At 47.4% G+C, this 17,515-nt stretch overlaps 1 protein-coding gene across 5 annotated transcripts in view; it reads right to left on the bottom strand.

The window, feature by feature from the left end:
- Nucleotides 1–15,988, bottom strand: part of LOC147439542 (uncharacterized) — a 93,525-nt gene extending 77,537 nt beyond the window's left edge. Inside the window, exons 1-8 of one of the 5 annotated variants that reach the window (XM_086485364.1) lie at nt 15,803–15,980; nt 15,546–15,718; nt 13,845–14,194; nt 13,643–13,744; nt 13,403–13,516; nt 13,237–13,324; nt 12,392–13,146; nt 12,132–12,263 (exon numbers count right to left, since the gene is read on the bottom strand). In XM_086485364.1, the coding sequence (XP_086341490.1) occupies nt 12,132–12,263; nt 12,392–13,146; nt 13,237–13,324; nt 13,403–13,516; nt 13,643–13,744; nt 13,845–14,194; nt 15,546–15,600 (1,596 nt within the window). In that variant the 5' untranslated portion in view covers nt 15,601–15,718; nt 15,803–15,980. Of the gene's footprint in view, nt 1–12,131; nt 12,264–12,391; nt 13,147–13,236; nt 13,325–13,402; nt 13,517–13,642; nt 13,745–13,844; nt 14,195–14,552; nt 14,905–15,545 lie in introns of those variants that run through there. The other 4 variants (XM_086485363.1, XM_086485366.1, XM_086485365.1 and 1 more) reach the window with 4 other exon arrangements.
- Between the last annotated feature and the right edge of the window lie 1,527 nt (nt 15,989–17,515).

Here is a 17,515-nt window from a genome sequence, read left to right on the forward strand (position 1 = left end):
GGGGAGGGTCGGAAAAACCTCCTGGTGGAAAAAATTCTTCGCCGCCTCTCTCATGCTCATCACCTGTATGCGAAGTATCCATTCCGCTTCGAGTGATGACCATGCACTATGATCTTTGGTTCTTAAGTTCACGAGAAACTTGTGTTCTTGAGGGTCTTGGGTTCTTGGGTTCTTGAGGTTCTTGAGGGTTTTCTTTCGCTTGCAATCTGTGTTTGAGAAGGATCTTCTCTTCACCCGAGCTCTGCTCTTTTCCGCGGGCGCACCCCTTGGCGGCCTTGCGCGCTCACACCAAGGTTTCTTTTTCCCATCTCACGTCGATTGGCCGGCCGCTAAGTGCACGGTCCGCTCTCAATGAGTGAAAAGAGGCACAAGGGGAGGCTAGACAAGCCCTTCTTTCTTAAGATTCCTGTCACTCTTCAAAAACACGATTAGGAATCGACACGCCCAAGCGAACTTGGGTTCGTGCGACCGCAACAAGCAAAAAAAATTCTTGTGGTTCTTTCCTTGAGCAATACAGTACACTACCAAAGCTCTGATACCAATGTAAGGTGCAGCGGAATGAATGTTTGAACCTTGCTCAAGATGAGTGCTGAGTGCTCCGAACTGTGCTCAAGGTTCTTTTTATTCTTATGGAAGGGAGAGCCTTCCGTTCTTAATGAGAGAGTGCAATGATCATAAACAAAGTGAATGGACACTGTGCGTGCAAGTGTATGAGACTGAGAGATAGAGAGAGAAGAGAATACGACACCAGAGACGTTGTAAAACCCTCCTCCGAAAGCCCCACTCTCGTCGGCGAGAGTGGTTTACTATTGATTGCACAAACTGGTACAAACTGAATGCATGTGACTAATGCAAGTCTAGGCTACATCGATGACGACGACAAGGATGGCGAGACCGATCTAAGGGCTGAAATATGACGCTTATGTACTGCTGTCCAAAAACGCTGATGGCTGAATTCTGCGGCTGATTCGCTGCTAAAGAATCTGCTCCTAAAAACGCTGATAGGGCTGGTTCTTAATGGCTGAAAACTGTGGGTCTTTAGGGCTGAAATCTGCTGGTCTTAGGGCTGAAATCTGTTGGTCTTTACCTGCTGAAAAACGCCATGAATGAGGGCGATCATATAATGCTGAAAAACGCCATGCAAGGGGGGAACAAAGGCCTGAAGGAATCGCCAAGGCTGAGATCTGTTGCGATGTTGCTTGGATCAAAAATGCTAGGGCTGGGACTGTCTTTGCTTGGAGGAGAAAACGCCACCAAGGGTTCTTGCTGAGAAGTTTGCCTGTTGAGTAGTGGTGCTCGTGTTGCCTCTTCTGCCAATTAGTGCTAGTCTAGGTTTGCTTACATACAAACTTACTCAATTTTCCCTACCTACTTTCCAACAAAAGTCACTTAAAAATAATAAGTGAGAAATGTCAAAAATAGGTAAAATAGGCTAAATGCACTGGAAAATTCCCTTGAAGGATTTTGATGGATTCTTATTGGAATGCTTATGATCATGTTGTGCGCAACCAGAGGATATTCATCTACACTAAGTGTCTGGGCATGCACGGTCTGCGAACAGACTCACAAAAGTGCCAAAATCACTTCCTATTTTAGACTGACTTGACGGAACTGAACCCTAGTCATGTTGTAGCTTGTCCACGGACACACAGGGTTGGATGTGTCACGTGACAGAAAACTACTCCTGTAGTAGAGCGCCGAATATCTGGATTTCCTGCCCAATCTGAATCGCACCAACCAAGTAAGGTACAACCCTTGGAGCGACCATAGAACACACCATGGTCCAAGGTGCCGCTGATGTATACCGCAAAGTACGCTGACCACACTGCCAATGTCGCTGACGAGGTCGGGTGTTGAAGGAATTGAGAACAGAAACGGTGTAACAGTCTAGTCGGGACTAAGTCAACCATACGAGGCAGCAACCAACAACATTCGTGTACTGCTCCAAGTCAATCCTTGGGGAAGGATCGTGAAGCGATACGTTCTCTCTGGGCTCAAGAGGAGTGCCAATCGGTCTGCAACTTGTCATCTGGAATCTCTCCAGGATAGTATTCGCATACTTCCGCTAAGAAAAGAAGATACCGTCTGGTGTCTGAAAAATCAGGAATCCAAGAAAATAGTGAAGAAGCCCAAGATCAGTCATCTCGAAACGCGTCTCCATAGCTTTCATGATCGACTTGATCCTGCTGGTCCAAGAGCCTGTGAAAATGAGATCGTCCACATAAACAATCACTATCGCAACCAAAGAGCCATCAGAGACAACATAACAGTTGGAATCTAATGAGGTACGCCGTAAGCTCAGCTTCACGAGAAACTGGTCAAGTGTGAGGTACCACTGTCGTCAAGTCTGCTTCAGTCCATACAATGCTTTCCACAACTGATAGACCCAATCCTCCTTGCCTGGTATATGAAACCCAAGAGGTTGCTCCACATAAACTTCTTTATCTAAACCTCCATTCAGAAACGCACTTTTGACATCCATCTGGAAGATAGACAAACCAAAGTTGGCTGCGAGAGCAAACACTGTGCGTATGGTAGTCAAAGGTCTCGTCAAAGTCCACGCATGGTCGTTGTGTGAAACCCCGAGCAACAAGTTTCGCCTTGTGTTTGTCGAGGGAACCATTGGCCTTGTACTTTGTCTTGAAAATCCATTTCGTAGAAACCACCTTCCGCTTGTTAGGCCTGGGAACCAAAGTCCAAGTTTTATTCCACTCGATAGCGTCCATCTTTGTCTGCATGGCACGCTTCCAGCAATCATGCTGGAGTGCTTCCTCCACCGAGGAAGGCTCAACTGGTGAAGCCTAAATCTGAGACATGAGTGCAAAGTTCACGAACTCTGCGCCATCATAAACTTGCCTGTCCTTGAGGCGTGCAGAACGTCGAGGCTGTCCAGGGTCTGGCAAGTCTAGTAACTTCGTGACGCCAGAGGAAGAAACCGTAGAGTAAAGCCAACCTAGAACTAGCTTCTTCTTGCGAGGTGGGACCGCCTCCATCCAAGGAGAACCATCCTCCACATCAGAATCGGAATCTAACATGGCATGATCGAGTGAAGTAACTGGCTGTGGTGTAGAGGGAACAGGAACAGGAACAAGATCAAGTGTAGGAGGTGGACGAGGAGGAGGTACAGAAGGTATAGGCTTGGGTGTTGCCCCCTTTGCAGGTGAGTTGAAGAGCTCCATGAAAGTCACATCACAGCGCTAACTGTGGTGGTCTTGGCGTCAGGATCATAAAGCCGGTATCCGTCAGACTCTCGTGAATAGCCCAGGAATATGAGCTTCTTCGCCTTGAAGTCTAACTTTTGTCGCTTCTCCTTTGGCACATGAACAAAGGCTAGACACCCAAAAACTCGAAAGTGTGAGACCGAGGGCTTGCGCCTGTAGTAAGCCTGAAAAGGAGTCAGGTCCTGCAAAGCGTGGGTAGGAGAACGGTTCTGGATGTAAACCGCCGTGCTGCACGCCTCTGCCCAGTAAACCCGAGGCACGGAAGCATGCGCAAGCATTGCACGAGCCATCTCCATGATAGTCCGATTCTTCCACTCAACCACTCTGCTCTGGGAAGGAGTGTAAGGAGTAGTCAGCTAGCGCTGGATACCCTCTGACTTGCACCACTATACAAAGTTCTTCGAGGTGAACTTGTTAGATTTACACCACTCTGCTCCTTCACAGGTCTAGGGCATACTTGTACGGCAGCCGGCTAGTATGTCTCCGGGCTGGCCACCAATAGTCTAGGTTGTATCTGGTCTCGCCGCCCAAATTTGGGGCCGGCCGCCTACTTTTGTCTAGGTGCCCACATATACTTCCACATCTCTCATCTCACGGAGATCACACATCAGATTGTATTGGGTCTTCTGCTCATGGTAGTCATGGGGGGCTGATCGATCCCCCTCTTCACCATACCTTGCGTTTGTGCCTAATGTCTCTCTCTCTCTCTCTCTCTCTCTCTCTCTCTCTCTCTCTCTCTCTCTCTCTCTCTCTCTCTCTCTCTCTCGCTTCCGCACACGCGCACTCTCACATGGTATCAGAGCTCAGGCATCAAGCAGCTTCAGGCTCTCCATGGGACCAGCGCTTCATCACCTGTAGAGGTTCTCCTCCCAAGGGATCACAACAGCCAACGTTTTTGGAAGGCATCAACGTTTCTGCAAATCTGCCTGCAAGAGGGCATGGCGCCAACATTTGGACAACTTCCATCGCAAAGGAATGCTTTGCCACCTGGGTTTTTGCAAGAAACATCAGATCTGCTGATTTTCCTGCTAGCGCTACCATTTCTGGACATCTTTGTCGCGGAAAACCCCTCCAGATCCATTTGCGTTTTTTACCTTCACCTACATTTTTGGTTTTTCAGCCCATTTTCGACGGTTTTATTGGTCACATTGTGTCGTTGACACCTTCCACAAGTTGTTGGGCACCTAGAGTACCATCAAGCCTTTGTTTTTCCAGCAAACAGAAGGTTTTTGGTGCAAAGCCGAGTAGGTAGTGGCGAGTCCGGGGTCAAGAAGCTCAGTGCTGCCCTCCTGCTGCAAAAACGCAGGTCAATTTGCAACCCACTTTTGCTGCACTTTTTGGCACCATTGCCACCTGCGTTTTTGCAAGAAACATCAGATCTACTGATTTCACTACCATTTCTGGACATCTTTGTCGCGGAAAACCCCTCCAGATCCATTTGCGTTTTTTACCTTCACCTGCGTTTTTGGGTTTCAGCCCATTTTCAGTGGTTTTATTGGTCACATTGTGTCGTTGACACCTTCCACAAGTTGCAGGGCACCTAGAGTACCCATCAAGCCTTTGTTTTTCCAGCAAACAGAAGGTTTTTGGTGCCAAAAAGTGCAGCAAAAGTGGGCTGCAAATTGACCTGCGTTTTTGCAGCAGGAGGGCAGCACTCAGCTTTTGGACCCCGGACACACCACTACCTACCCGGCTTTGCATCTGGTGCATTGCCGGCGAGTATCCTCTCCGTCTTCATCAGATTTCAGCCATTACCCCCTGCCGATTTCTTTGTTTTCAGCCCTCCGACGGCTGTGCACACAGAGAGTAACCTTCCCTACACTCTCTGCACCGCTCCGAACCATGCCGGGAGCGTACGAGCACGCTGAAAATCACTGGACAGCAGCGTTTTCATCACCTCGTAGTTGCAGTTTTGGGTGGACAGCAGACACTTGGTTGGAGTTTTTCACAGAAGATGAAGTTACCTCCTGCCAAGACACCATCCGGTGGTGGTCCATGCAGTCTCTCAGCTTCTGGACCCGGACACACCACTACCTACCCGGCTTTGCATCTGGTGCATTGCCGGCGAGTATCCTCTCCGTCTTCATCAGATTTCAGCCATTACCCCCTGCCGATTTCTTTGTTTTCAGCCCTCCGACGGCTGTGCACACAGAGAGTAACCTTCCCTACACTCTCTACACCGCTCCGGACCATGCCGGGAGCGTACGAGCACGCTGAAAATCGCTGGACAGCAGCGTTTTCATCACCTCGTAGTTGCAGTTTTGGGTGGACAGCAGACACTTGGTTGGAGTTTTTCACAGAAGATGAAGTTACCTCCTGCCAGGACACCATCCGGTGGTGGTCCATGCAGTCTCTCAGTGATTGCTGCAGTACACAGTATCTTCGACATCGGCTTGATCATCTACGGGCGTATCATCCTTGGGAGATCCATTCATTCCAGCCATCATTTTGCAGTTGCGCACTCCAAAGGCGGTGGTGACTTGTGGTTTGCTATGGACACACCTATGCACTCATCAGAGGAGTTCACACGAGATATGACCATGCTCATGGCATATGGGATTCCGACATTCCCAGAGAAGACACCACCATCTTGGGTGGAGACACACTTACCGCTTGACCTCAACACATCAGATCACTTGCTTACACACGAGCATCCACATGGACTTAGAGAGAGGATCTTGGATCTCTTCTTGGACAGGTTCATTGCTTGGATCTACAAACTGGAGTGGGACTTTAGTGCTTTGGACTCTCTTGGAGAGTTTACCCGCGAGATGCAGGAGATCAGGCATCACTACGTAACTACATCCGGAGTCACCAAGAGCTTGGCTTGGATGGTAGTGCAATTGCTCTTCTACACTCCTGATCATTTGGATTGCTACCTTCACAGTTGCTTACACTCAACCTCGGTAACCTTACGGCAGACTCACCCCCCCGACCTGGGCAGTAGGCCACTCCCAGCTCATTCACATTGAGAGCCCCACCGAGTTGCGGTTTGGTGGCGTTGTTGGCGCGGATTCTCTTATGGTTGACACCAGAGGATTGGAGGTAGGAGATACAGGCAAGACGGTGCACACAGATTGGTCTGGCCTATCCTCTTCTTAGAGGATCTTCACAGCGTAGACTGCTCAATCTGGTTTCCCTACTTCTACAAGATGATTACGGTGTAGATAGCTTGGTCTAGCCACACCTCTTCTCAGAGGCCTTTCATAGAGTGTGGCTTTCCCCTCATCTTGGATTACCCTACCTACTGACAAGACACCATTTGGTGGTGGTCCATGTGGTCTATTGGTGACTGCTGCAACTTACGGTAGCTTCTACAATGTAGACTGTTTAGTCTAGCTTTCCTTGTTTCAGAGGAGTTTACGACGCAAATTACTACATCTGGTCTTCCTGGAATTTTACACAGCTTAGCCACCTAGCCGCACTGGGTTGCAGGTTCATGCATTGACTAGCTTCCGGTCATTCTCATGACGTTTCCTGGGCTTCTCCATTTTCTCCAGGCGGTTTGACTACAGACACCACAGATCCTATTGGGCAGGACACTTGCAGGTCTATTGGCACTTCCTTTCACGACAAGGAGTTGTTTTCACATTCAGTTCGGGACCTTCACGAAGTACCTTCACCTTGTATCGGCGGAGTACAGCAGTTTGCTACACTGCTCGTGACGGCACGTTACCATGGAGATCTCTCGGAGGTTGGGACACCCGAGACTGCTGCAGACATCGCAACAGACATCTTCATCATTTGCCACATCTTCAGCTTCATACGGTTTGTTCAGCATCAGGTGCTAAGAGGCGGTGTTAGATTTACACCACTCTGTTGCTTCACAGGTCTAGGGCATACTTGTACTGCTAGTATGTCTCCGAGCTGGCCACCCATAGTCTAGGTTGTATCTGGTCTGGCCACCCGAGTTTGGGGGCGGCCGCCCCCTGTTGTCTGGGCGCCCACATATACTTCCACATCTATCATCTCACAGAGATCACAAATCTGATTGTATTGAGTCTTCTGCTCATGGTAGTCATGGGGGGCTGATCGCCCCCTCTTCACCATACCTTGCGTTTGTATCTACTCTCTCTCTCTCTCTCTCTCTCTCTCTCTCTCTCTCTCTCTCTCTCTCTCTCTCTTCCGCACACGCGCACTCTCACAGAACTCACCCCCTCTGTCTGAGCGAATACATTTGACGTGCAAGTCCTTCTCCTTTTCAACCATCGTCTTCCAATTTCGAACGAAACTGAAAGCCTCTTACTTGAGCTTAACGAACTAAGCCCAAGTGTACCTGCTGAAATCATCCACAAGCACAAGCAAAAACGATGAGCCAAAAAATGAAGTAGTGCTCATCGGGCCACAGATCAATGTGAACCAATGCAAGTGGTGCCGAAGCTCTGTTGGGTGCCTGCTTCGGAAAGGCAACCCTGTGTTGCTTGCCCAGCTGGCAAGCCTCGCATACGCCTGATGAGGAGCGTATCGTTAGTAAACCCTCCACCATAGAGGTCCTAGCAACCTGTTGAAGCTACTGATAACATAGATGTCCAAATCAGGCATGCTATAGAGAAGAAGACTCCATGGTCCTAACAGAAGAGCAGTGAGGCAGCATAGGGAACCATCGCGCTCACCGCATGCAAGGATAGTACCTATTGTAGAATCAGAAATGGTGATCGTGCCACTCCCAAAGAGTATGTAAGCTCTCTAAGAGTCCAAACACGATACAGAGAGGAGGTTGAAGGCCATGTCCGGAACGTAAAGCGCCTCCATTGAACTGAACTTCAGGTTTGAGATAGAACGAAAGAGGCTAATCTAGCCTGTGCCAAACACTGGAATCTCATGGTTGCCACCCATAGTGACAGTCCACCCGTGAGTCTCCCTGAGAGAGCTAAACCATGACAGTTGGGGAGTCATGCGAGTGGTGGCTCCACTGTCAACAACCCAAGTACCTGACTGCGATGTAGCAAGAGCGTGGTCCGTCGTCGCGACAAGAGCGTCGTCTCGTGAGAGGCTACTACTGCAGTCGAGGCTATCTATTTCTCCTTGTTGGCCTCATCTCGCTTCTTCTTACTGCATTCTGATTCTCTGTGGCCTTTCTTGTGGCAATGGTAACATTCGATGTCCTTGTTTTTCTTCTTCTTCATACCTTTACCTTTCTTGTTACCTCCTTGAGCTATCAAAGCTCCTTTTGCATCAACAGCACCTTCGGCTCGGAATGCGAGTGCCCCTCAATCTGTCTAAGGGAAGGGAGAATCTCGTCCCAAGTGGGAAAAGAGGTACGTTCAGATGTGAACAAACTCTGAAAATAGGGATCAAAGTGTGGGGGAAGCTTGAATAGTAAGAGGCCAACCATGCGTGCCAAGGTGATGTCGCCTCTGGCAGAGACAAGGTCGTCCCAGAGTTCCCGCATGTGGCGGGTCAACCCATCAAGTGAGTTGAAATCCTTGAACTGGAGGTTGTACAACTCCTGTTCAAGTGTGATATATTTGGCAAACGGGGTCTCCTCAAACTAGTCAAGAATCTGTCTCCACAATGGATGTGCATGCTCCTCTTTGGAAACTTCCTTTGTGATGCGGTCCGAGAGATTCATCACTCGTCGATATGGGCCTGTGTGGCAGTGGGAAGGGAAGGCTGAGTAGCCGAATGGGTAAAATCATTCAACCATTCCCAAAGTCGGTGGTAGGCAATAATTGTGCCGACTCGTGTCCTCCACACAGAATAGTTGTGTAGATCCAACTTCTTCTCCTCAGCAAACTGGGTGAGGGCATAATTGTTGGATGTAACGATGGAAGATGCCGACGTAGTCGCAGAAGTGGAAGTGGCCGTAGTCGCAGAAGACGTAGTGGTCCCCCTTATGGGACTGTTATTGTTGTCCCTTCTGCTTCGGAGTCGACATGTCGAGTGCTCAGAGAAAAGTCCCAAAGGTAGATCGATAAGATCGCAAGTCATCGATGAAGGTACCGTTCCCAAGGCTGTAGCAATCCAAGATAACCGCACGGACAACCACCGGATGGTGTCCTGACGAGCAAGGGATGGTTCAACCGCACAAGAGGTAAAATTCAGCATGTTGTCCGCCCAAAAAACACTGCAAAGGGTGCTGAAAACGCTGCTGTAATAGAAATTTCAGCGTGTTTGTACGCCACCGGTCGGTGCGGGAGCGTTGCTGAGTATCAGAGGAGAGGGTTCTCGCACTTTTCAGCCGTCGAGGGGCTGAAAACAGAGAAAAAACAGCAAGTAATAAGTACCGGAAATGGTGCGATTGGGTGTAGATACTTGTCCAAGGTGTAGATCTGCAAGTTCCAGGCACTGTAGAAGACTCCTAGGTGTCCCTTGGCCGCTCCCTTACGTGCACAAGATCAGCGTTTTGTGACAAAAACGCAAATCACCAAAAATGCTAGGGTTTGCAAAAACGCCATCAGATTTTGGTGCCGGTTTTGGTGCGATTCTGTTGCAGGAGGGAAGCGCTGGAAAGAGGGATACAGATCAAGGCTATAAATGCAAAAATGTTCCTGTTCTTGCAGAAAACGCTAGCGCTGAAAAACGTTGATCAGCATTTTTGAGATCTGCCACGATGGAAACCGGCAGAAGTGCTAGCGCTAGCCTTAGGAGGAGAAATCAATGCAGATTCTCTGCTTCTTGGCGACTGATACCATGTGAGAGTGAGCAGCGGAAAGAGTGTGAGCCACGCGCGCCGAAATCATTAGAGAGAGAGAGAGAGAGAGAGAGAGAGAGAGAGAGAGAGAGAGAGAACACAAGTGCTCTGCAAATGATGCTCTCAATACACAATCTGTATGACTACAAGAATGGGTGTATAAGCTGAAGGAAGAAGAGAAGATACAAGTCCAGGCTTGTGGTAAAAGGGTTTTCTCAAAAGAAAGGTATTGACTTCAATGAAATATTTTCTCCTGTTGTAAAAGTGAACTCAATTAGGCTTGTCTTAAGCCTTGTGGTTGCTCATGACTTAAATCTTGGGCGATTCGATGTAAATACGTCATTCCCTCACGATGACTTGGAAGAGAAAATTTACATGCTTCAACCAAAGGGGTATGAAGTAAAGGGTAAGGAAAAAATGGTTTGCAGATTACAAAAGAGCTTGTATATTCTAAAGAAAGCATCAAGACAGTGGTACTTGAAGTTCAATCGATGGATGTTGGATCACACATTCACAAGATGCAACTCAGATCATTGCTTCTACACAAAGAATTTTGGAGATGGAAACTTAGAAAATGACCAGCCGGACACGTGCTAAAAGTGTCCACCCATGCAATCTAAATGATGTGCGATGGGTGGCCAACCCGAGACAATCACTAGCAGTACAAAATGGAGAAGCAACAGTGGTGTAACTCTAACAGTTGGACACTTAACTAAGTATGAGCATAGCTAGCATCCTCAAACTGATGGTCAAACAGAAAGGGTTAGAAGATATGCTACGAGCATATGTAAGTAAACAGCAAATCAATTGGGAAGAGTACTTACCTATAGTAGTGTTTGCATATAATAGTGCCAAGCACTCTTCAACTGGATATAGTCCATTCATGTTACTGTATGGGTTTCAACATAGAGCTCTTTATGCAATAGGATTACAAAAGGAAAAGGTTTAGGCAACTTAAGACTTTTTAGAAGATATGAATGAAATACTTAAACTTGCTAGAGACAGTATTAAAAAGGCTCAAGATAGAGCAAGGACATCAACTGATTTGCAAAGAAGACCTCTTACCTTTGAGGAAGGGGAGCAAGTCTATTTGAAAGTGCCTAAAAAGTCTCAAACCATGAAGACCGGACCATGTCCGAGAAAACCCAGATAATCCAAACAACAATGAGATACAAAGCTGAAACTCCATATCAGCTCACATTAGGTCCTCCAAAGGGATAACTCTATCAGCAAGTCCGCATAAGAGTTCAATTGCTTGAATACAGAGCAATTAGCCAACCCAAATCCTTTGAGATACAAAGCTGAAACTCCATATCGGCTCACATTAGGTACTCCAAAGGGATCACTCTATCAGCAAGTCCGCATAAGAGTTCAATTGCTTGAATACAGAGCAATTAGCCAACCCAAATCCTTTGTTTGAGAGAGAAAGAGAGAGCCATAAAAACCCACTCCAAAACTGTAAGAAAAGATTCCACTATTGTCCATTCAAATTTCTTCCAAAGATAAGATATCTTCCCCTCTGGATAACAAAACCAAATCTTACTCTCCTAGCAGGAAAGGCACAGAAACATAAACTCCAATAGGGGACTCTCCAACTAATACAATAATGCTACACACCTGAATCCTCCAGAGGATCCCATCGGTGAGGAGAGGTCAGGGATAAGTAAGAATGGGAGACCAAGAGATCGCATAAGAAGACCACAACCTCTGCACACCCAAATCAGCCCCAAACTGGAGAAAAATGTAGGAAAAAACAGCACGCTTTTAAGTTTCAATCAAGCCCAGTACCACACAGGTATGGCCTACTCCGTGCAGCTGAGGTGGTCATGACACCATGGCTCTAATACCATGTTAGAATAGGGAGCGGAAGGTCTCTAGCAACCTCATAAGGGCCAACTAATTGTTCTCGCCAAGAAGGTATGTATTGGAAGACGCCACAAATCCAAACCAACCACAGCAAGAGGCCCCTGCAACGCCTTCAAACACTACATGTTTGTACCCCTTTCCACACCAAACCAGAATCTGATATAAGCATTCATAACATCAGACAAGTCTGAAATTCAACTTATTATCTCAGCATCAATCGATACTGGAAACAACAAGTGGAGGCTGTGTTTGTGTCATTGCAGCCATATTCTCACCACAAAAGTTCAGAATTTGCATAAACTACTATTGGCTGCTTATAGTGAAACATCAATACGATAAAACACGAGCCTAATCATACAAGAAGGCATGGCACAAACAAAAGCACATGACAAGAGAGAGGGCAATACAACCTGCATTCGTTCTCTCAAGTCCAACAGATCTTTGTGGTCCTGCTGTAGTTGTGGCAGCATAGCTAAAGATTGTTGAAGAGCGGCATTCTCAGCTTCCAGTTCAATCACTCTTTGAATTTCTTCCTTCAACAACTGATTCACCGACTAACGTTCTTCAGAAAGATCGGAAAGCAACAATCTCTTGAAAGTACAGCAGCAGAAGACATTCTGAGCAGGCAAATACACAATCACTGCATCTCAAATAAGATCACTAAAAGTACCTCCGCAAACGTTTTCTGCATGGTGTTCCAAGCTGCATGAAGCTGGCCTTGCATGGTGTGACCAGAAAAACTTATCGGTGTTGCAGGAGGCGGATGACTGTGCACCATCTCTTTATGAGCATAGCAGTTAGACCCTTTTTGGCTGTTAGCATGTGAAGCCTCATCCTTGTTGAGACCACCATCAGTACCTTTGTCAGGAGACTTAGTAAAACTCAATGGGAAGCTGTCAACACTGTATGACGTGGGCAGTGTAGCATGTTCTTGTTTAGTGTTCTCATCTATGTCCTTTTTGGAGGCAGGAGCTCTTTGACAACTGCTTGAGCTACAGACCTCTGTATCAGAAGAGTGACCTTTCTCAGAAAAATTTGTCCCGTTCGACTCCCGTCGCCTCAGCCTAAAAAGCTCTCTGCCAATGCAACCCCCTTGCTTATCCTCAGGCATTCCACCATCATCTTCCATAACGCTTGAATAGTTTGAACCATGCTCATCTAAGACCACTTCATTGACTTCCAAGCAAGGTATCGGATCTGATAGTGAGGGGGATAGACCTGTCTTACAAACTCCATGAGACTTGGTTGTAGGTAATTTTCCATTTGGATGTGGATAAAGCGGAGGTGAATAACTTGGTCTAGCCTGTTCTCGAGGACCAAGGGGTGGACTACTTTCTACACGTTTCCCCAAACTGCTTCCAAATCCAAAAGCCTCTGTTAAAACAGATAAGGACACTTGCACTCCTTGAACTTTCTGCAAAAATGCTGCACACAAAGCCACAGGCCTTAATAAGTAGAATGTTTTTTCATGAGGATCTCCTTGTGACGGCACAAGAGAGCGAAATACTTCCTTACCCAATCGCATGGGTTCAAGCTCTTGAAGTTTCTCAGCCAGCCTGCGATTCACCTCGATTTCCTGCTGTTTCCATTCCTCTGCTAGATGCTGCAACGAAACATACTGATCAGAAAATAGAAAAGGGAAATTATAACTTTTCTCGACATAAAGGTGAGGGACTCGTACTGTAGGTACAGACTGTTGGACAGCAAAAACCTTCCCAGATTTTGATCCTACCCCAACCTTCTGCCAGGATCTTTCATAAGTTCCAATTGACCGGTGTATTGTCTCTAACCAAGCCTGCAAATCATTGATCCTCAAAGCCAATGGTTAAGTCCATCAATTCACCAACTGCACAAAACCTTAATAAACAGTTTTGCAGCATACATATAAATTAGTACACACAACCTTAGAGTTTTGAGCTACCTGTCTGTTTTCTTTATTCAAGGTTCTCAGGTAATACACTATGGTGCCTCTTCTAATTTTGAACTGCCTCTCTTTTCCAGATGTGGGTGAGACTTCTGCTCCCTACTCAACAATATATATTTTCTTCAAACAAGTTTGCTCTTGAAGGTCAAGAAGAATAACAGAGAAACAAACAGTTTCATCATCAAAGAGAAAAAACTACCTGCAAACTTATGCAACCAGGCCGCCCTAACTGATTGGGAGTTTTGTAGTAGAGGAGAAGACCCGCAGGATGAGCTAAGAACCAGCGTCGCCTCCAGCGTTTGAAACGGCCTGCCCAAACGAGAACCCATCCTGCTGGTGGCTGGCCCCAATCCACATTTCCTAACTTGTCAACAGACTTCCTTCTGTGCCAGGTTCTAACATCATAAATGCGCCTATTTGATTGAGAATAAGTCCGCGATGAAGGATGCTTTGGAGCTCGCCCACTTCGCTGCCGCCTTCTTTGTTGTGATTGATTTTGTGGCCCCTGCTGCTGCTGCTCGGGCTGCTGCCCATTGCTAACCATTGGGGCTGAAGGACAGATGAGCAATCCACAATCAGAACAAAATGATTAGAGAAGTGGGTATAGCTTATCAAAAAAACCAAAGTAACATGGAAGGAAATCATAATGGAATCAAGATGTATGGCATGCAAGACCATGAAAGTTATACAGCTATCAACCATTGTTTACATGACTCTCGACAGAGAAAACCGGATTCATGTTGGACTTGCCCACGCCACTAAGAGTATTGTTATGAAAGAACTCTGCGATTGATCATATTTACTAGCAGAGCTCGCTTAAATTTTGATCGGTGAATGCAAGGGTGTGTGGTGCATGCTTACGCGCCATTGAAATTTACGCAGAGAGAAAGACAGAAAGAGATTGTACTTGGTTTCTTGTCTTTCCTTCTTAGCATTTGAATCAAGGCAATCGAACAGTGTACTAAAGTAAATCTTTCAGTTGCTGACAATGATCAAGGGCAAACCCAACTAGCGAGAAAAGCATCCATCGACTCAATAGCAGCAGCTGCAGTGGATTCTAATGGTAGTCATCGTTAAGAAAGCGGATGAAAAGCAATCAAATTCATTACAATTATCAAACTAGCAAACAAGAATTGGTTTCATCAGAAATGAAAGCCTGTGAAAAAGGGGAGGCTTGTTAGAAAGGAGGTAAGCGACTAAGATGTGGGGCCAAAAAGAAAGAGAGGTAAGGAAAGGATGAGTTAGGCCTGCTTCTTGAAATGGTTTTGCTTTGTTGTTTTGTAGAATGGGAGTGGTGGGCTCCTGAAATCAGGCAAAGAAGGGCAAAAGGAGGGGGCACCCAAACTCATTGAATATACGATCTTGAGCAGCTCATGTGGTCAAGATGGCATTATGCTCCCCGCGTCTTAATTTTCAAAAGCGGAACCTGGAACTAGTCAAAGAGAGAGAGAGAGAGAGAGAGAGAGAGAGAGAGAGAGAGGTGTTATCTGGAAGATGGCTGGAAAGAAAAAGCCATGGCCCATTTCTAGTGATTAGCAGTCAAAGCAGGAATACAAAGACTGCGTGCATGAGTGTGGGTGCGCAAGTCTCTTCTGTGTGTCTACAAATCAAGCTTACTGGCCGTTTGCTTCACCAAAACAACCCCAGACCCCCAGCTGTGCGTGCTGCATGCACAGACACAGAGACAGCGATAGAGAGAGAAATCAATCCGTCGCCATAGCGATGTCGCTTGACCGCTTTCTAAGAATATATACAGATGGGCCGACAGGATTCGAAGAGCCATAATTGTGCATTGCATTGAACCAAAAATCAGGCGATCCGAATATCAAGGGCAAGGAGGCAAATAGAAGAGCCTAAGTGTGAGCGCGGAGAGAGAGAGAGAGAGAGAGAGAGAGCGTACCAGAAGCTTGGCTATGGCGGGTTCCAAGGTCTACAGCAGGTTCCAACTGCTTCATGAGAAACAGCTGACCCCACAGAACTTTCAGAAGCTGTCTGAGAATCCAAACCCAATCGCAATGCTTCTAAGGAAGGCCGACCATTGCCAACGCTTGCTTGATTCTTAAGCGACCTATGCTGTAGAGAGGCACAGAGCGAAAAGGACAGAGGAGAGAGATTTAGGAATGGTAGTTGGCTATGGTAGATTTTCGAGATGCTTACTCAGATGCCGATTCCTTTCCCGGTTAGTGTATTCGAGTCCATAGCGAGCTTCCTTTTCACACAGAAAGAAGCCGCGCCATAGCCAAATACTACATCGTACATGCTTCGAACTACAATTACATAAACAATAGCGAAGCGATCGCGTTGTGGAGGCTACATCCTGTAACCTGTTGTCCATTTCTTAGAAACTTTAGGCTATAGGTGGGTAGAAGTTAGAAGTTGCCAAAAGAATTCTCACTCACTATAGTCTAGTTACATATGGCATAAGAAGACTCAAAAAGAAAATACAATACATACGAAGATTCCCTCTTCCGTCCCTTTCCATTTCCTCACCTTCCGTCCCTTTCCATTTCCTCACCTTGCCTGTTGCTTGCCTCCCCTTTCTTTCCCCTGCCTTGCGCAGACAAAGAGAAAGACTTGACCATCTCCCCTCTTTCTCTCTGCACCACTTCTCGTCCAACCCCTTGAGCGCCTTACGGGGCTGCAGGAGTATCGTGCGTCGTATTGCCTCTGCCTTGCAAAGATCTAGACAAAGGGGTGCCCTATGGGCTGCAGACAGAGCGAGCAAACCGACGCCCTGAAGGGTGGGGCCTTGCCTCGTGCAGACGGGGGGAGAGAGAGAGAGAGAGAGAGAGAGAGGGGGGTCTACCGCTTTGCCAAGATGAGAGAGAGACAAAGAAGAAGAGAAAGAGGGAGATCGCCCTTATTTCCACGTGGTCTACCTCTGGTCTTCCTTTTTCCTTCTCCTCTTAACCCTTGCATTCAACTAATACAACCAATTTCTGATTTTCTACAATTGGGTACCCCCTACTGGCATACTAAAAAAATACTAAACCCTTAAATCCGCTAGATTCCCTCGCCTTCCTCCCCCCCTCAACACCCGAACCCTCCCCCTATCACCATGTGTCGTCTTCGACCCCTTGCTCCTACCTCCCATTCCCTCCCTCGTCACTATATGGCACGGCTCTGGCTAGGAGGAATCTAGGGCCCAAATTTGGGGACGCGAGGCGGCTTTAATCTCGGCCGTCGGATCACACAGTGAACTCGGGGTAAACTAAGGGCAAAAATGGCGTCCCGAGTTCACTCCTAGTTCACCCGCCTCGCAGGGGTGTAGGTTGAACCTAGGACGTCTCGGTTGCCACACGAATGCCCTACTACCACGCTAGCGCGCGTCGTTGTCCATGTTGGCATGGCACATGATCATACTTTAGTTTAGGCGCCCCTAGTTCACCCCCAGTTAACCCACCCCTTAGTTCACCCTTAGTTCACTGCGTGATCTGATGGCTAAGATTAAAGCCGCCTTGCGTCCCCAAATTTGGGCCTTGGATCCCCTCTAAGAGTTGTGCCATATAGTGACGAGGCATCCCCTCCCCTCGTGGCTTTCAGTTACACACACACACACACACACACACACACACACACACACTGCCTCCCCCCTTCACTTCCCCAACTCCCTCCTTCAGTCATGCCCGCTCATCCAAGGCCTGTCCCCTTCCCAAGTCCACTCAGGCCCATGTGCCAGCTCTGCGCCTCTTGCTTCCCACAAGCCCCGCCCCTACTCGACCCCTCCTCCTCCCTCAGTTGCTGCACCGCCACCTACTCTGAACCTTTGCTCTGTTGGGTTGATGGTGTGTGTGTGTGTGTGTGTGTGTGTGTGTGTGTGTGTGTGTGTGTGTGTGTGTGTGTGTGTGTGTGCAGACATAGCTTACACAT

The sequence above is a fragment of the Adiantum capillus-veneris genome, chromosome 16, assembly GCF_014529385.1.
Source record: "Adiantum capillus-veneris isolate H3 chromosome 16, ASM1452938v2, whole genome shotgun sequence".
Lineage (NCBI taxonomy): Eukaryota > Viridiplantae > Streptophyta > Polypodiopsida > Polypodiales > Pteridaceae > Adiantum > Adiantum capillus-veneris.